Here is a 13,544-nt window from a genome sequence, read left to right as displayed (position 1 = left end):
ACGTTCAAAATAATTTCCTTTACCCATGTCATGTGTCAGCCTATTTCTATTAGGCATATCCTGCCTGACCGTCATAGGTGAAGATTGAATTGTCCCAGAGCACTTCCTATCACTCACAACTGTCCAAACAACAGTCCCAAGAAAGGAGAGCGTAAAATGTGTTTTTGTAGGATCTATGTATTAATGGATTGATATTATATTGGAATTATATTGCTACAATCCTGCTTGAAACTCTTATTTTACCGCTATTTATTTTTCATCAAGCCCACAAGAGGTCTCATCTTTTGGAGTTGCGCCCTTTTATGGTTTTTCCTTCTTGGCAATGCAGAACACAGCCCAACATAGCCCTTCGTGAACTTCAAGGAGCACAAGAGGAGGAGGGAGGGTAGGCCTTCACAATAAAAGCAGTGTGAGAAACCGATCCCTTATGCTCCCTTTTCTTTTCTTGTTTTACGAGCCAATGAATTAGGCGCACTAAGTTTTAATGGGCCACATTCTAATAACGTCGACAGTGAGAGATGGCAGAGAGGTATGCTGGCCTTGCACACGCCGCCAGCTTCCCATAATTTCTCGGTGTAGTCATGGGGAGCGGTAATGACAACAGTGTAATGTGGATGGTGGTGATACCCCAGTCAGCAGCTGAATCAGCCTGTTAAAAAAAATCAGCTAAGGTGGGCATTAGTGGGCAGAGGCACCATGCCAACTGGAAAGACGGCCCTCAGTAAAAGAGTAGACCAGGCCAGTCAGTGCGGCTGAATGTAAGCTCTCTGGACGCCTTTTCCCAGAGGGCCATGGGAAGGGCAAACCCCACTTTGACAGCCCAGTAGTAATAATGTGAAGGCTGAGCCACTATATGACAAGCCTGAGTCTATTTTTGACTTATCAGAGCACCCCTAGCATTATTTTTGTCGTATTTTGAGTGATTTAGCAAACACTTAACGCTGCTCTCTTATGGTCGTGTGTGTGGGGAAAAACCTGCTATTTATTAAGGGCTATTTTGGTCTCTTGTTTTTCCTACCATCCTTTTAATCCAAGCACATCTACCCCTGAAGGCAGCCAGTCTTTCTGAAACCAGCATCATATCATCAGTGCACAGCCATGCGGCATACTTTTATAAACCTCTCGGCGCTATCTTGGAAAGAAGGAGAGCGTTTGATTGAGTGTGAAAGATGAGCTTTGTTTAGCTCAAACGAACATAAGTCCTGGGGACTGGGAATGTGTCCAGATGTTTCTTTGGCAACGGGACAACTCGTACAGGGCACAGCTACGTGTTCGATGGCGGCGTAGTACTACCCAAATACTTTCATTTCCTCTCCTAATGAAGGCCTCAGTTATTTGGGATCTGATTTATTCCTGGGAATTGGACGGAAACCAAAAAGAAAAAAAGATTCCCGGGACATTTTGTTTTCTAGGCCTTTTAAAAATAGGCCAGTAGGAATTTCCTTCTGTGTGTGTTTGTTTGTTGGTGTGCCTGTGTGCCTGTCGATAACAAAAACGTACCCAACGACTTAAGGATCTAATGATGTGCGTTGGTGAAGTGCTAGTGATCGTTAAATACATTTATAGTCTGACAGTGCAGGACAGACCTGGTCTGCTGAGGCACCATGCTGTAGTGGAAGTTTACCTTTTAGCAGATCGAGGGATGAAGCCAGCAGGCTTCAACCTTAGATTAGGCTTCCTTCTGTGATGGTCCATTTGTTTTGAAGGAGAGTAATTAGATCACACACATCACCTAATGGTGGTCATGGAATTACTTTCTAATAGCAGGTCATTAACTCTTACTTGTTTATATTCTCTCTCTCTCTCTGTGCATCTGTCTCTCTCTTTTCCTCATCCTCAGCTGGACCCCACGACAGTGCAGTCAAAGAACTGGCACATGGACGTCATAGAGATGAATGGGGTAAGGTGGCTCTCATCAAGACACGCTTGTGCTTCAACAGCCCATTAAGGTGGCTGACTGTCATGCTGACTTGCGGTGTACTGCAGTGTAGACGTGTGTTCTGGTTGGGGCAGGGTTTAAAGGCAGGCCAACACTTATCAGCACTTAACACCACGTGTTATGAGGAGGTCAAACATCTGGCCCGACGTGCTGCTGTTGCTTTAACGCACATTAATCTAACGTAAATTTCCATTGTTACCTCATTTTTGAATTGTGTACCATATCTATGTTAATGGTATAACCTGTGGAGAAAAGCCGTTGGTTTACAGTTTTCACATGACTGCTTTCATAAAATTGGATTCATTGAACCGCTATCCTTAGTATCCAGAGATGATGTAAAACTGTGCAGTCTATTCATGTCTGCATGTTGATCTCAGTCTGTCTATCTGTTTGCCTGTCTGTCCCTGTGTTTGGGGAGTTGTAGTTTATATATGCTTTGTTTGTTTCAACAGATCAAAGTGGAGTTCTCCATGAAGTTCACGAGTCGGGACCTGAGCTTAAAGAGGACACCGTCCAAGAAACAGAGCGGAGTCTTTGGAGTCAAAATCAATGTGGTGACAAAGTACGACAACTGCCCAGGTTTCCTCGACCAAAAACAAAAAGGACACAGAAGCTTTGGTGTACCAAAGTACTTAGATTCACTCATTGGACGTAGCTTCCAAATGGTTAATTGCAAAGAAAAATGTCAGGCTTAAAATGTCCTACTCAATGCTACGATTCTCGTTTCTTGGTCTTCCATAATTCATTAGAATACAAAAAGTATTAGCATTAGCAAGCTTGACACATCACATACACACCTTTATCGAAGAAGAACCCACGTAGTGATCCATGTTGTATCCTAGCCAAAGCCTTCCGTGTTCAAACTTCAGCCTCTGAACGCCACCTGCTGTCTTTACAGTATCTGTCAGAAGTCGATATTAAGCCGATGCCTTTGCCCACTGTCCTCCGTACTCCCTGCAGACGGGAACGCTCCAAGGTGCCTTACATCGTCCGCCAGTGCATTGAGGAGGTGGAGAAGAGGGGCATCGACGAGGTGGGGATCTACCGGATCTCTGGGGTGGCCACGGACATCCAGACCCTCAAAGCAGCGTTTGATACCAGTAAGGCCGCACGCACGCACGCACGCACGCACGCACGCACGCACGCACGCACGCACGCAGTGAGCTCCGCGAAGAAGATTGGGGGGTGCTGCAGATAGTACAGCAGCACCTGGACCTAGAGAGGGAGAGGGAGAGGGACACACAAAAAGAGAAAGACACACACACACAGAGACGAACATACACACAGAGAGACTCACACAGAGAGATCACGTACACACAGAGAGACACACGCACACACACAGAGACACACACACACATTCCTCTCTCTCTCTCTCTCTCTCTGTTTGCCTCTCCAGCTCATGCTGGTTGGCCCACACAGTGGGGACCTCTTAGCCCTCAGGTTTATGGGAAAGGGCCTGCCCCGCTCCCAAGGGGGATGTGAGGGGCTCCAGCTGTCAGCTGGGCTTTCTAACTTCACTCCCAGCCACCGACCCGCTCAAGAGCACGAACACACACAGGCAGTCCAACTCACACAGTACGCTGAGATTTTGGGAAGACGCGCGCATAAGGAGCTGCGCTTGCGTCCGCGTTGCTCCCGGTGACTTTCCATGACATCACTGCTGGAGGAGAGAGAGAGAGAGAGAGAGAGAGAGAGAGAGAGAGAGAGAGAGAGAGGGAGAGAGGGAGAGAGGGAGGGAGGGAGGGAGGGAGGGAGGGAGGGAGGGAGGGAGAGAGAGAAGCTGTGTTCTCGCTCACTCAATCTCAGTCAATCTCAGTGACGGTTGTGACCCCAAACGCTCCAGAGTCCCTCTGCTGCTGCTCTGATCGGGGTTCCTGATCTCCTGTTGTGGTCTCCCTCCGTCCTCCAGATACCAAAGACATCCTGGTGATGCTCAGCGACATGGACATCAACGCCATCGCCGGCACGCTCAAGCTGTACTTCCGGGAGCTGCCCGAGCCGCTGCTCACTGACCGCCTCTACCCCGCCTTCATGGAGGGCATCGGTGAGACCAGCGCACACACACACACACACACACACATACACATACACATACACACCACGACCGCCTCTACCCCGCCTTCATGGAGGGCATCGGTGAGACCAGCGCACACACACACACACACACACACACACACACATACACATACACATACACACACACACACACACACACACACACACACAGGCACACACACACACACACCACGACCGCCTCTACCCCGCCTTCATGGAGGGCGTAGGTGAGGCACCGGGTTTCCTCTAACCCATTCTGTAACAGACACACACTCACGCCGAGACGCAGACACACGCACACACGCAGACACACACTCACACGTGCACACGCAGAAACACACACACGCAGACACACACACGCACACATACACATGGACACACACCGAGAGAGAGCATTGAGCAAAGAAGTGCAAGAAGAGGTGTTTTTAGATTGTCTCGCACCGTACTTTAGATGCTATAGTCACACCATAGTGATTTGGTGGTTTATTTTCTGCCGCCGTAAGCAGTTGCCGGTTTGAGCTCGGTGTCCACTGGGCCTTCGCTCAGGGTATGAGGAAAAAAAATCTATGGGCTCAGACCTTGTTTTGCTTTTAACGTCCACCGATGGATCGATTGTGGAATAAGCATATTGATGTTTTGACCTTTAATGCTCCACGGTGATTGGCAGAAGCCACCGTGGTCAAAGAGCAGGGGTCAGAAGAAAATCTGCATAATGTTTAATTATGCAGATGCCTGCTCATCTACATGCCAAATGAATGGAAGGTCCCACTGGATGAGCATAGAGTTGAGTTCCTCGGGGGTCCAGAGTAGGCGGCTGTGAAGGGACTGATTTGTATCAACAGCCTCACTGTCTGTCTCTCTTCCCACAGCTCTCTCCGACCCCGCAGCCAAGGAGAACTGCATGATGCACCTGCTGCGATCTCTGCCGGACCCCAACCTCATCACCTTCCTCATCCTGCTGGAACACCTCAAGAGGTACACACACATGCACACGTACATATACACACATGGACACGGATACACACACACACGCACACGCACACACACACGGACACGGACCCATACACATACACGCATGGACACATACACACATGGACACTGATATACACACATCAACACACAAACTCACACATCCACACACACATCAACACACACGCACACACACATCAACACACACACAAATCAACACACACAGACGCACACACACACACACACAGAAACTCACACGGACACGTCCAAAGGGTAGTGAAACCACGTCCAGGGGGTAGTGTTACCCCTGTCCGGCCTTGCCTCCCGCTGGGTTCTAAGTGGTTGTTGCTGCTGCTGCTGCTGCTGCTGTAGGGTGGCAGAGAAGGAGCCCATCAACAAGATGTCCCTGCACAACCTGGCCACCGTGTTCGGCCCCACCCTGCTCCGGCCCTCCGAGTCCGAGATCGCCAAGACCCTGAGCATCACCACCGCCTCCGACATCTGGTCCCACGACGTCATGGCACAGGTACAGCCGCGTGTGCGTGTGTGTGTGTGTGTGTTGCGGGGGGTATGGCATGTGTGTTGAATTACATTCCAATGCCTTTCGGTAGGAACAAGTTGGAAAGACATGTTGGAACTGTGTTCGTACTGAAATGGAAATGATCATAGATCTTGGACTTGGATATAGATATAGAATATTTTGGGGTTAATATTGAATGTTCTTGGCAAATCTTTCCGGGATGTCACTATTTACCCTGGATTTTGTCAAAGTAGCTGTCACTTTGAAAACCTAATTAGATATTCTCACACTTCCCTCCACAGAGGAAATTGAGTTTCCTTTGTGTTAAAAAACAATCAAACAAGGGGGTTGATTGCGCTACTTTCTAACACTGAAGTTAAAAATACATTTGAACAGAATATAGTGCAGAATGAATAATAGATCTTCTTGGCAAGATCACTCCTCATCCTTCTGGGATATCGTTTGAAACAGAGAGGGATTCAGATCCACCAGCTTCCACACACCACCGCAATGCAGTCTCAGTTTGACTACAATGTAGTGACTTTCCATGAACACACAATAGTTCCAACAGGAGACCCTGTTGTCAGATTGGACCCCCCCCCCCCCCCCCCCCCAGCCATCGTGGTCTCTCCCAGCTGTTATCCAGGCCAATTGCCGTCCCATCATCTCAGGGGGTGAGGGGGTGGGGGGGTGTAATGAATGGATGCCTCCGGTTCACACATATCTCTTCTGCGCTGCGTAAACACCGTGCTGCGGTCCATCATCCTAAATGAGTGCTGGAGCAGGAAGTCATCGCTCTCCATTAGGGATCAAGCCCCAGTGTTTGTAATCAAGGCTTTATTAAAGCGGTCCGTGTTTACTCGGTCAAGTGGGGAGTTTGTCCTACAACACACACACACACACACACACACACACACACACACACACACACACACACACACACACACACACACACACACACACACACACACACACACACACACACACACACACACACACACACACACACACACACACACACAGCGGTCTGTGTTTACTCTGTCAAGTGGGGAGTCTGTCCAACATCGCGCACACACACACACTACTGGGAGAAACGAGGGATGTGTGGCGAGAGCAGACGCCAAATATGACCCTCACAGGTCCCATCTGGGTGTAGGTGCCTGCTGGCTTCTGTGCTATATCATAGAAGAATGTAGAACATATTACCGAAGGAATTGCGCCAGGAAGTTATTTATGTGATTTTCCTGCTGGGCGGCTGCCAATACAAGACTGTAATGAATCCGTTATTAGAAACCGGCAATGGCGTTCTGACTGGATGCGTGTTCCAGTTAGAACGATATAATGGGAATACAAGTGGATTAAAAGCTTTGGGAAAGATCTGAGTGTGGGAAATAAGCTACAGTGTGGCATGCTAAATTCTCTCTTGTCCTTTCTCTCTCTCTGCCTCTCTCTCGCTCTCCCTCTCTCCCTCTCTCCCTCTCCCCCTCTCCCCCTCTCTCCCTTTCCCTCTCTAGGTCCAGGTGCTGCTGTACTATCTGCAGCACCCCCCAATCTCCTTCGCGGAACTCAAGCGCAACACGCTCTACTTCTCCACCGACGTCTAACCCTTACCAGGGGCAAGGGGGTTTGAGGGACGACCTCCTGGTGCCTCCTCTTTCTAGAAGCCTCTCAATTGTACAGACCCCCCGACACACACACACCTACCCCCCCATGACAAGAGTCAAACACACTTTCCCCGGTCTTTCTAGTAATTTCTGATGACCCATCCATCCATCTGCCTACACACACACAAACAAACGCAGGCACACATACTCGTCTCTGTACTGTACATAAATCTGATGGAACTCAAGCGCGGCCGCGTTCCTGGTTCCATTCCCCCCCCCCCCCCCCCCCCCCCCCCCCTACCTCTTACTGTTTCCGCATATGACCCTGATTGGAGCCAACGACTACAGAGTTCCTGCCTACAGCCGACACGGGAACACCAGTAGGAGAGCCTGCCACAGCCCGGGGGGGCCACACATGTGTTTGACCTATCGTGTGGCGGGGTCCTGATGATCCAAACGGGTCACTTCTAGCCCACCTTGTTCCCATTATGAGGCATTTACTAAACAAATGGCATTTGCATATTTTACAAAAGAAGAATAATAGTTTTGTTTAAAGGACCATTTGTTTTGTTTTTTATATCATTTTTCTGTCTTTGTGCGCTCTCTGCTGTTGTGCATGTAATGGAGGAGTGTGTGTGCGTGTGTGTTTGTGAGGATGGAGCACATTGGTGTGTGTGTGTGTGTGTGTGTGTGTGTGTGTGTGTGTGTGTGTGTGTGTGTGTGTGTGTGTGTGTGTGTGTGTGTGTGTGTGTGTGGACTCTGCAAATCAGGATTTGCCAGGAAGCCATCTTAATACAGGACTGGCGACACGATCTTTGTAGTGACAAACAAGGGTTTGTCAGTGTACAAAACATGGCCCCCTCTTTCGGTTGTTGGCCAAGTTTGCCCTATTTATTTTAAAAATATATATAAATATTATGTGTGCCTGTACAGTTCTGTGCGACTAGAGTCAAGCTCTAAGGAGTCTGTTTTTTGAAGTTTATTCAGGTAGTGATGTTTTTTAGACTAATTTTCTCAATCACCATGTCCATGGTTGGTAAGCTGTACTGAAAGGACCACAAACCGTTTGAAGTCTGCAAATTGATTTGAAATCACAGTTTTAAAGAAGAGCACTAGAGGAGACTTGAGGGTGATGTCATGTGGCGAGGGGGGTAGGGAACGAAGCGTAATGGAACATTAGCATTTTTGTTCTTCTTGTCGTTGCATCGCTAGCCTGTTCGAGATGTTTTACTGCACCGGTATAATCGATGAGATGATTTGTGTAGTTGCCCTCATTGCATGTTCAGCTTGTCTATCAGAAACAGGCGGGTTAACGCAAAGGTAGTTTGACTCCACTCGCTCTTCAGCAGACAACAAGCAGAGATCCATCACTGCTCCGTGTAAATCCAACCTTTCTGCTGTCAAGCCTGTGACATATCTTAAAGTAAGCACTGCTAGATGAGTACTATTTGATATTTTTAATATAAGAATAAAATAAATTCATACATTGTATTTTACTTTCTTTGAGAAGAAATTCAGTATACTGTATTGAGGCTAAATGTCAATGTGAACTTTCCTTTTTTTAAGTAAAATAAAATGTACCAAAACACTGTCACCTTGTCTCTGTGTTGAACTGAGGCCCAAGCTTACTTGAGACTGACTATGAGCAACTAACAAACTGCTTAACATAATTATGTAAATTGTATGTTAGAATGTCCAAATTTGATTGAAATAGTGAATCGAGCCCAGCCCCCCAAATCTCAGCATGGCAATTATCGATTGACTTGAACAATTTACTCCCACCTTTTAGGCCTACAGAATGTTATGATGGCGTTTCAGCGCCATCTAGGCATATAGCTCCCCCTAGTGTTCATAGGCCATTCTACTGACCAGCTATATTCTGAAGTTATTGAAATACAATCCATTGAAAGAGGTTTTAAATAACACATGTAACAATGGTTTATCTGCTATCTGAGGTATGATTGGTCTTATTAGAAAGCTAGCTGTGAACACATTGGATGTTAAATATTTGTTGCATGAATTAGGCATGGTAGTGTACTGAATACAAACACCACACATGTTTATGTTTATACATGTATAATAGATTCAAGATGTACAATGACATTTGCAAATCAGGGATAAACTAACGACTTTATCCACATATGAAATTCACAATTCCAATATGTTACTGGAAAACAAACTGTTTTTTTACAGACATTAATTACAGGCTAAATGTAAGACCATTACAGTTTTCATCCGCTCGTTTAGTCATTTTTAATTGTGTAAATGGTCCAACAGATTCATTCACATATATATTATTAACATACATATCAAAGGGGTCAACTTTGAAAGACATCAGGTAAACGATGCACGCCTACTCTCTGGACCACCATAGGGCAACCATTGCACCACACAGTGTGCAAACTAATACACAGACCTTTTGACCAAAAAATAAAATCGTCCAATCAGAATTCTGCATGAAGTGATGACAAGCTTTGATCCGGTCTGATCCTCCTTACTGCATATCATTCCTCATCCACGCCGAGACTTGTTCAAGGTGAGAAAAACAGTCACTTCTTCATCCTGGTTCATGGCGTTGGGGCAGAATGAAAAGGCCCATAGAGTCCCAAGTCCCAGCCCGGTCTCACCGCAGGTAATACTCGATGGCTGCAGAGAAGGCGGCGAACCCTCCACACCCAAACACTCCTGCCTTCAGCCCGGCTAGGTCACACACACACAAAAACAAAGAGTGTTTCATAAAAATACCAATAAAAACATACAAGTGTAGTTCAGAGCGAATGGAAATTCTTACCACGGAATCCTATGACTCCCCCGGTGACACAGCCACTGTAGATTGCATTCTTCCAGTCCGACTTTCCCCTGTACTGTGAGGAGCAACGTTGAAGATATATATGATTAGAGTTTAGAAATGTAATGGATACAATCTGTCTCTTTCATATTACTGGTTTTGATATAATTTAAAAACGATCAACTTTACAGAACAGTGATAACACATCTGGAAACAATGTTGTAAGAAAACATTTAACAAACTTGAAACATGGTGATATTGTAATGCCAAATGGGGATGCTATAACAACAGGGTCTACTGTAAACGGAACTACTGGAAATGGCCACACTTTGATAACATTTCAGGGAAATGAAGTGTGTCTTCATAGTTCATAATATGCATTTGTTTTTCAATCATGACCCCGGCAAGATTTTATACATGAAGGCATTCATATCTGTAGTCCAACTACTTCCCAAATAGACAGAAACAAACTGAAATTATGATGCAGAGCAACATGGAGGTAACGTACTGATTCTATGACGCATTCTGTGCATGAGAACATGGCACCGATCATAGCGAAGTTCTTGGCGTATGACATCCCTCTCTGGCCCATGTCTTTGAGGACCTCGCGTGCTGTTGGAGTTCTCATGGGGTCCTTGGGGTCGAAGCCCACGTTGGTGTCGATACCCGCTGTGAACACACCAAAAGCTCCACCAAGGACGAATCCTGTGCAATGAAGAATAAAAAAGAATCAAATGTTGTTGAGGGATTTGAGGCACAGGATATAATCCCTGTCTTGAATGCTTAGGTGTTATGAGTCTAATGACTCAGTCTCTTGCAACGTTAGAGCCTGACATTAACTGAATCGAAAGTTTTTTTTTCTGAATCGAGAGGACTTGATATTTCAGATATTACAGAGTCTTGCTTTGTATTTGTCATGCCTGATGACGACATACACACAATCACGTGTGTGTCAAGTGATACATAATTGAGACAATTTGATTGCCTGTCTACACGAATCCATTGCATATCTGTCATTTGGTTGAGGCTCGATGAAGACAGTACAAGCTAAGGCAATATCAGCTACATATCGAGAGTAATACATATACACATACACTTACACACATGTGAAATGAAAACATTATATTTTATACTGAATGAAGCCCATACCTCCAACACATGCTAGAGCTGCCTTAAAGGTACAGCTTTCCATTGCTCGCTCGATCATCTTCTGCTCGTCGCTTTTATAAGGAACTGGAAGTCCCGCCATGACGGCTGGATTAAGATCTTTGATTGGCCTCCTATCGCCGATAAGATGTTCCAGAAGCATACTATACTGGAAATGTTGGGCATCATCAACATTGAAACTAGAAGGGCTTGAACCTTGAGCGCCGGATTCAGGAACATCCGTGGACGCGGCCATGTTTTTCGATGAAGTGAGTCTAGGTAAATACAGTTAACCATTAAAAAGAGTAGATTCTTTAACTGTAAGGTCTTTAACAGGGAATAAAAATAAATATGCTATCATAGTAAAATAAATATCGACTGTAAAGTGTTATATTCTATATAATATATTACACAAATCAAGGAATTATTTTCTATACAACTAAGTATTAGTGTTCGTGTAAGCACATTCGCCAAATATTCACATCCCTGAGTTGGTAATCGTTCGATTTATTTTTAAGTATTGATTGAGTAAATCGTGCACTCAATAGTCAGAAATTAGTGAATCAACCATTATTTATTTGATAGTTTTTAATATTTTTTTAAATAACATTCACAGTGTAGATAAAGAAAACTACAGTACCCAGAGTTCACCACGGACAATGCACCAAACTCACGGGCTCCATCTACCGGCTCGTGCCGTAATTAGCCGATACTTGTATGACACGCGACAGGCGCGAGCATCCAGTAGCAACAGCAGAGGAGCCGCAATATCGAAAAGGTAAGGTGCAGAACAAACTTTTATCCCCGGCGTACTTTTAGTTCCTACGGCGAAATATATAATTAATTTGACCGAGTGACAAGTGAATATTTTGCGCTCACAAGCATTTCAGTGAGTCAAATTTAGAGAAGATGTCAGAGAGTCGTTTTTTGCCCGTGATGGCTTGGCTATCTTCACCAGACTGACGGCTCCTCGCCTATGGCATAAACCGAACGGTTTGGCAACTTTATGCAAATGCTAGTTTAAGTCATCCTTATCTTACGTCCTATTCAATTGGCTATACTTGATTCAAGGTTGAGCGTTGTTGTTTTTATTTACAGTCGTGTGACTCGGTCAGGTTGAGTGCGTTGAATGATGCATGGAGGTTCACGGCTACCGCTTCTCTAGGAAGTCCAGTGTGTGGAGAGGTTTGGCAGGCACGACGCATTCCACATTAAGGTTTTATGATGCACCTATATTGATACCCCGTCTGTGGCGGAAAGGTGCGTTGTAAAATCATTAGGAAACCAATATGGTGCCATGTGTTACTGTTGTCACTGTCCAACTGCCAAACTTGAGGTGATTAACGAGTAGCTGCTTTTCTCTCTATCAATATACTGTGCTCATTTATACTATACTCTTTGAACAGCTACGTGACAAAATTCTGGTAGACTCACGAAGTATATGCATCCAAAGTTGCTCCCAAATAATTGTGCCTTTTTGTTTAGAAATTGGCATTTCACATTGCCAGCGGCTAGTTTCTAATGCACTGCATCAAAGGACAGGCATTTATTGACGGATACTACGTGCAACTTTGAACACTTGTAGTTCCGTATGTTAGGGTCCTACAATAATCTCGTAGCAATCAGTTATAAACTATTTGAATAAGCTACAGATGATTGACTAAATGTATTGTTCATAAATTGACGCTAATTAAATATCTTTCAATTTGTGTTGCTTTAAACATCACACATTTTTCCTGGATCTGCTGTATCCTATTTGTGAGGCCAAGAATGACAACATGAACGGTTGGGTTCACATTTTCAGACGTTTAAGTCAGAACTTGGTGTGGAATTGTAAAGCCCTGACCATAGGAACAAGATACTTTTTCTTTTCTTCTTAATTTTTTTAAGTAGGCCTATGCTCCAAAATAAAATGCTTAATGCAATATGACTTGCTCTTAGCTACCACAATTGTGAACGTTTTAGGTAATAAAACCTATACCAGATGGAAACGGCTCTCGAATTTTTTCGTTGGCTGATAATCTGAGCTGAGTTGAGAACTGGCTGTCCCAGACAGAATGAAACACATGTAGATGGTGTCTGAGGTATGGTCAGCCCGTCAAAAGTAGGCTACTGCAGTACAGTAGGCTAATTCTGATCATTATTATTAACAATCTCAAATAGCCATGACAGCCATTATTTGATTTTGTTGTTTGCCATTCGTATTTTGATAGTGAAGACAGGAAAGGGGTAGGGTAAAACATAAGTATTGTCCGACGTAATTTGGCCCCCGGTTGTTTGGTTGGTTTTGGTATTTTTATAGAACTGTATATGACATTGAAGGCAGTGCACCTTTGCTTTCTGTTCCCGTGTATGTCCTCAGGAGGTGACATTAGCAACAGCAGCAGTGTATTTTCGTCCTGGTCCATAACTTTTCCCAAACTTGTACTGTTATAGTGTCCTCGTAAGACTGCAGGAGTGTGTTCACCTCCAGGTCCTTTCATTGGTCCTCTCCGCAGGTGTCCTCATAAGGCTCAAGGAGTG

At 45.1% G+C, this 13,544-nt stretch overlaps 3 protein-coding genes across 8 annotated transcripts in view; 2 read left to right on the top strand and 1 right to left on the bottom strand.

The window, feature by feature from the left end:
- The window catches only part of abr (ABR activator of RhoGEF and GTPase), a 110,578-nt gene extending 101,897 nt beyond the window's left edge, over positions 1-8,681 (top strand). For all 5 annotated transcript variants that reach the window (XM_030362556.1, XM_030362557.1, XM_030362558.1 and 2 more), the window contains 7 exons: positions 1,841-1,900; positions 2,392-2,501; positions 2,900-3,039; positions 3,849-3,983; positions 4,864-4,969; positions 5,336-5,489; positions 6,998-8,681. In XM_030362556.1, the coding sequence (XP_030218416.1) occupies positions 1,841-1,900; positions 2,392-2,501; positions 2,900-3,039; positions 3,849-3,983; positions 4,864-4,969; positions 5,336-5,489; positions 6,998-7,087 (795 nt within the window). In that variant the 3' untranslated portion in view covers positions 7,088-8,681. The remainder of the gene's footprint in view (positions 1-1,840; positions 1,901-2,391; positions 2,502-2,899; positions 3,040-3,848; positions 3,984-4,863; positions 4,970-5,335; positions 5,490-6,997) is intronic.
- A 436-nt stretch (positions 8,682-9,117) lies between these two features.
- On the bottom strand, positions 9,118-11,310 carry timm22 (translocase of inner mitochondrial membrane 22 homolog (yeast)). The gene is made up of 4 exons (XM_030362561.1): positions 11,025-11,310; positions 10,384-10,580; positions 9,879-9,951; positions 9,118-9,787 (listed from the first exon to the last, which is right to left on the bottom strand). The coding sequence occupies exons 1-4, from the start codon at positions 11,275-11,277 to the stop codon at positions 9,711-9,713; spliced, it is 600 nt and encodes a 199-aa protein (XP_030218421.1). The 5' UTR covers positions 11,278-11,310; the 3' UTR covers positions 9,118-9,710.
- Positions 11,311-11,742: 432 nt separating this feature from the next.
- specc1 (sperm antigen with calponin homology and coiled-coil domains 1) overlaps positions 11,743-13,544 on the top strand; it is a 68,051-nt gene continuing 66,249 nt past the window's right edge. For both annotated transcript variants that reach the window (XM_030361139.1, XM_030361142.1), the window contains exon 1: positions 11,743-11,799. The gene's annotated coding sequence lies outside the window, so the exon portion shown is untranslated. The remainder of the gene's footprint in view (positions 11,800-13,544) is intronic.

Source organism: Gadus morhua, chromosome 7 (genome assembly GCF_902167405.1).
Source record: "Gadus morhua chromosome 7, gadMor3.0, whole genome shotgun sequence".
NCBI lineage: Eukaryota > Metazoa > Chordata > Actinopteri > Gadiformes > Gadidae > Gadus > Gadus morhua.
The sequence above is the reverse complement of the archived record's forward strand: the minus strand, read 5'-3'. Positions and strand labels throughout refer to the sequence as shown.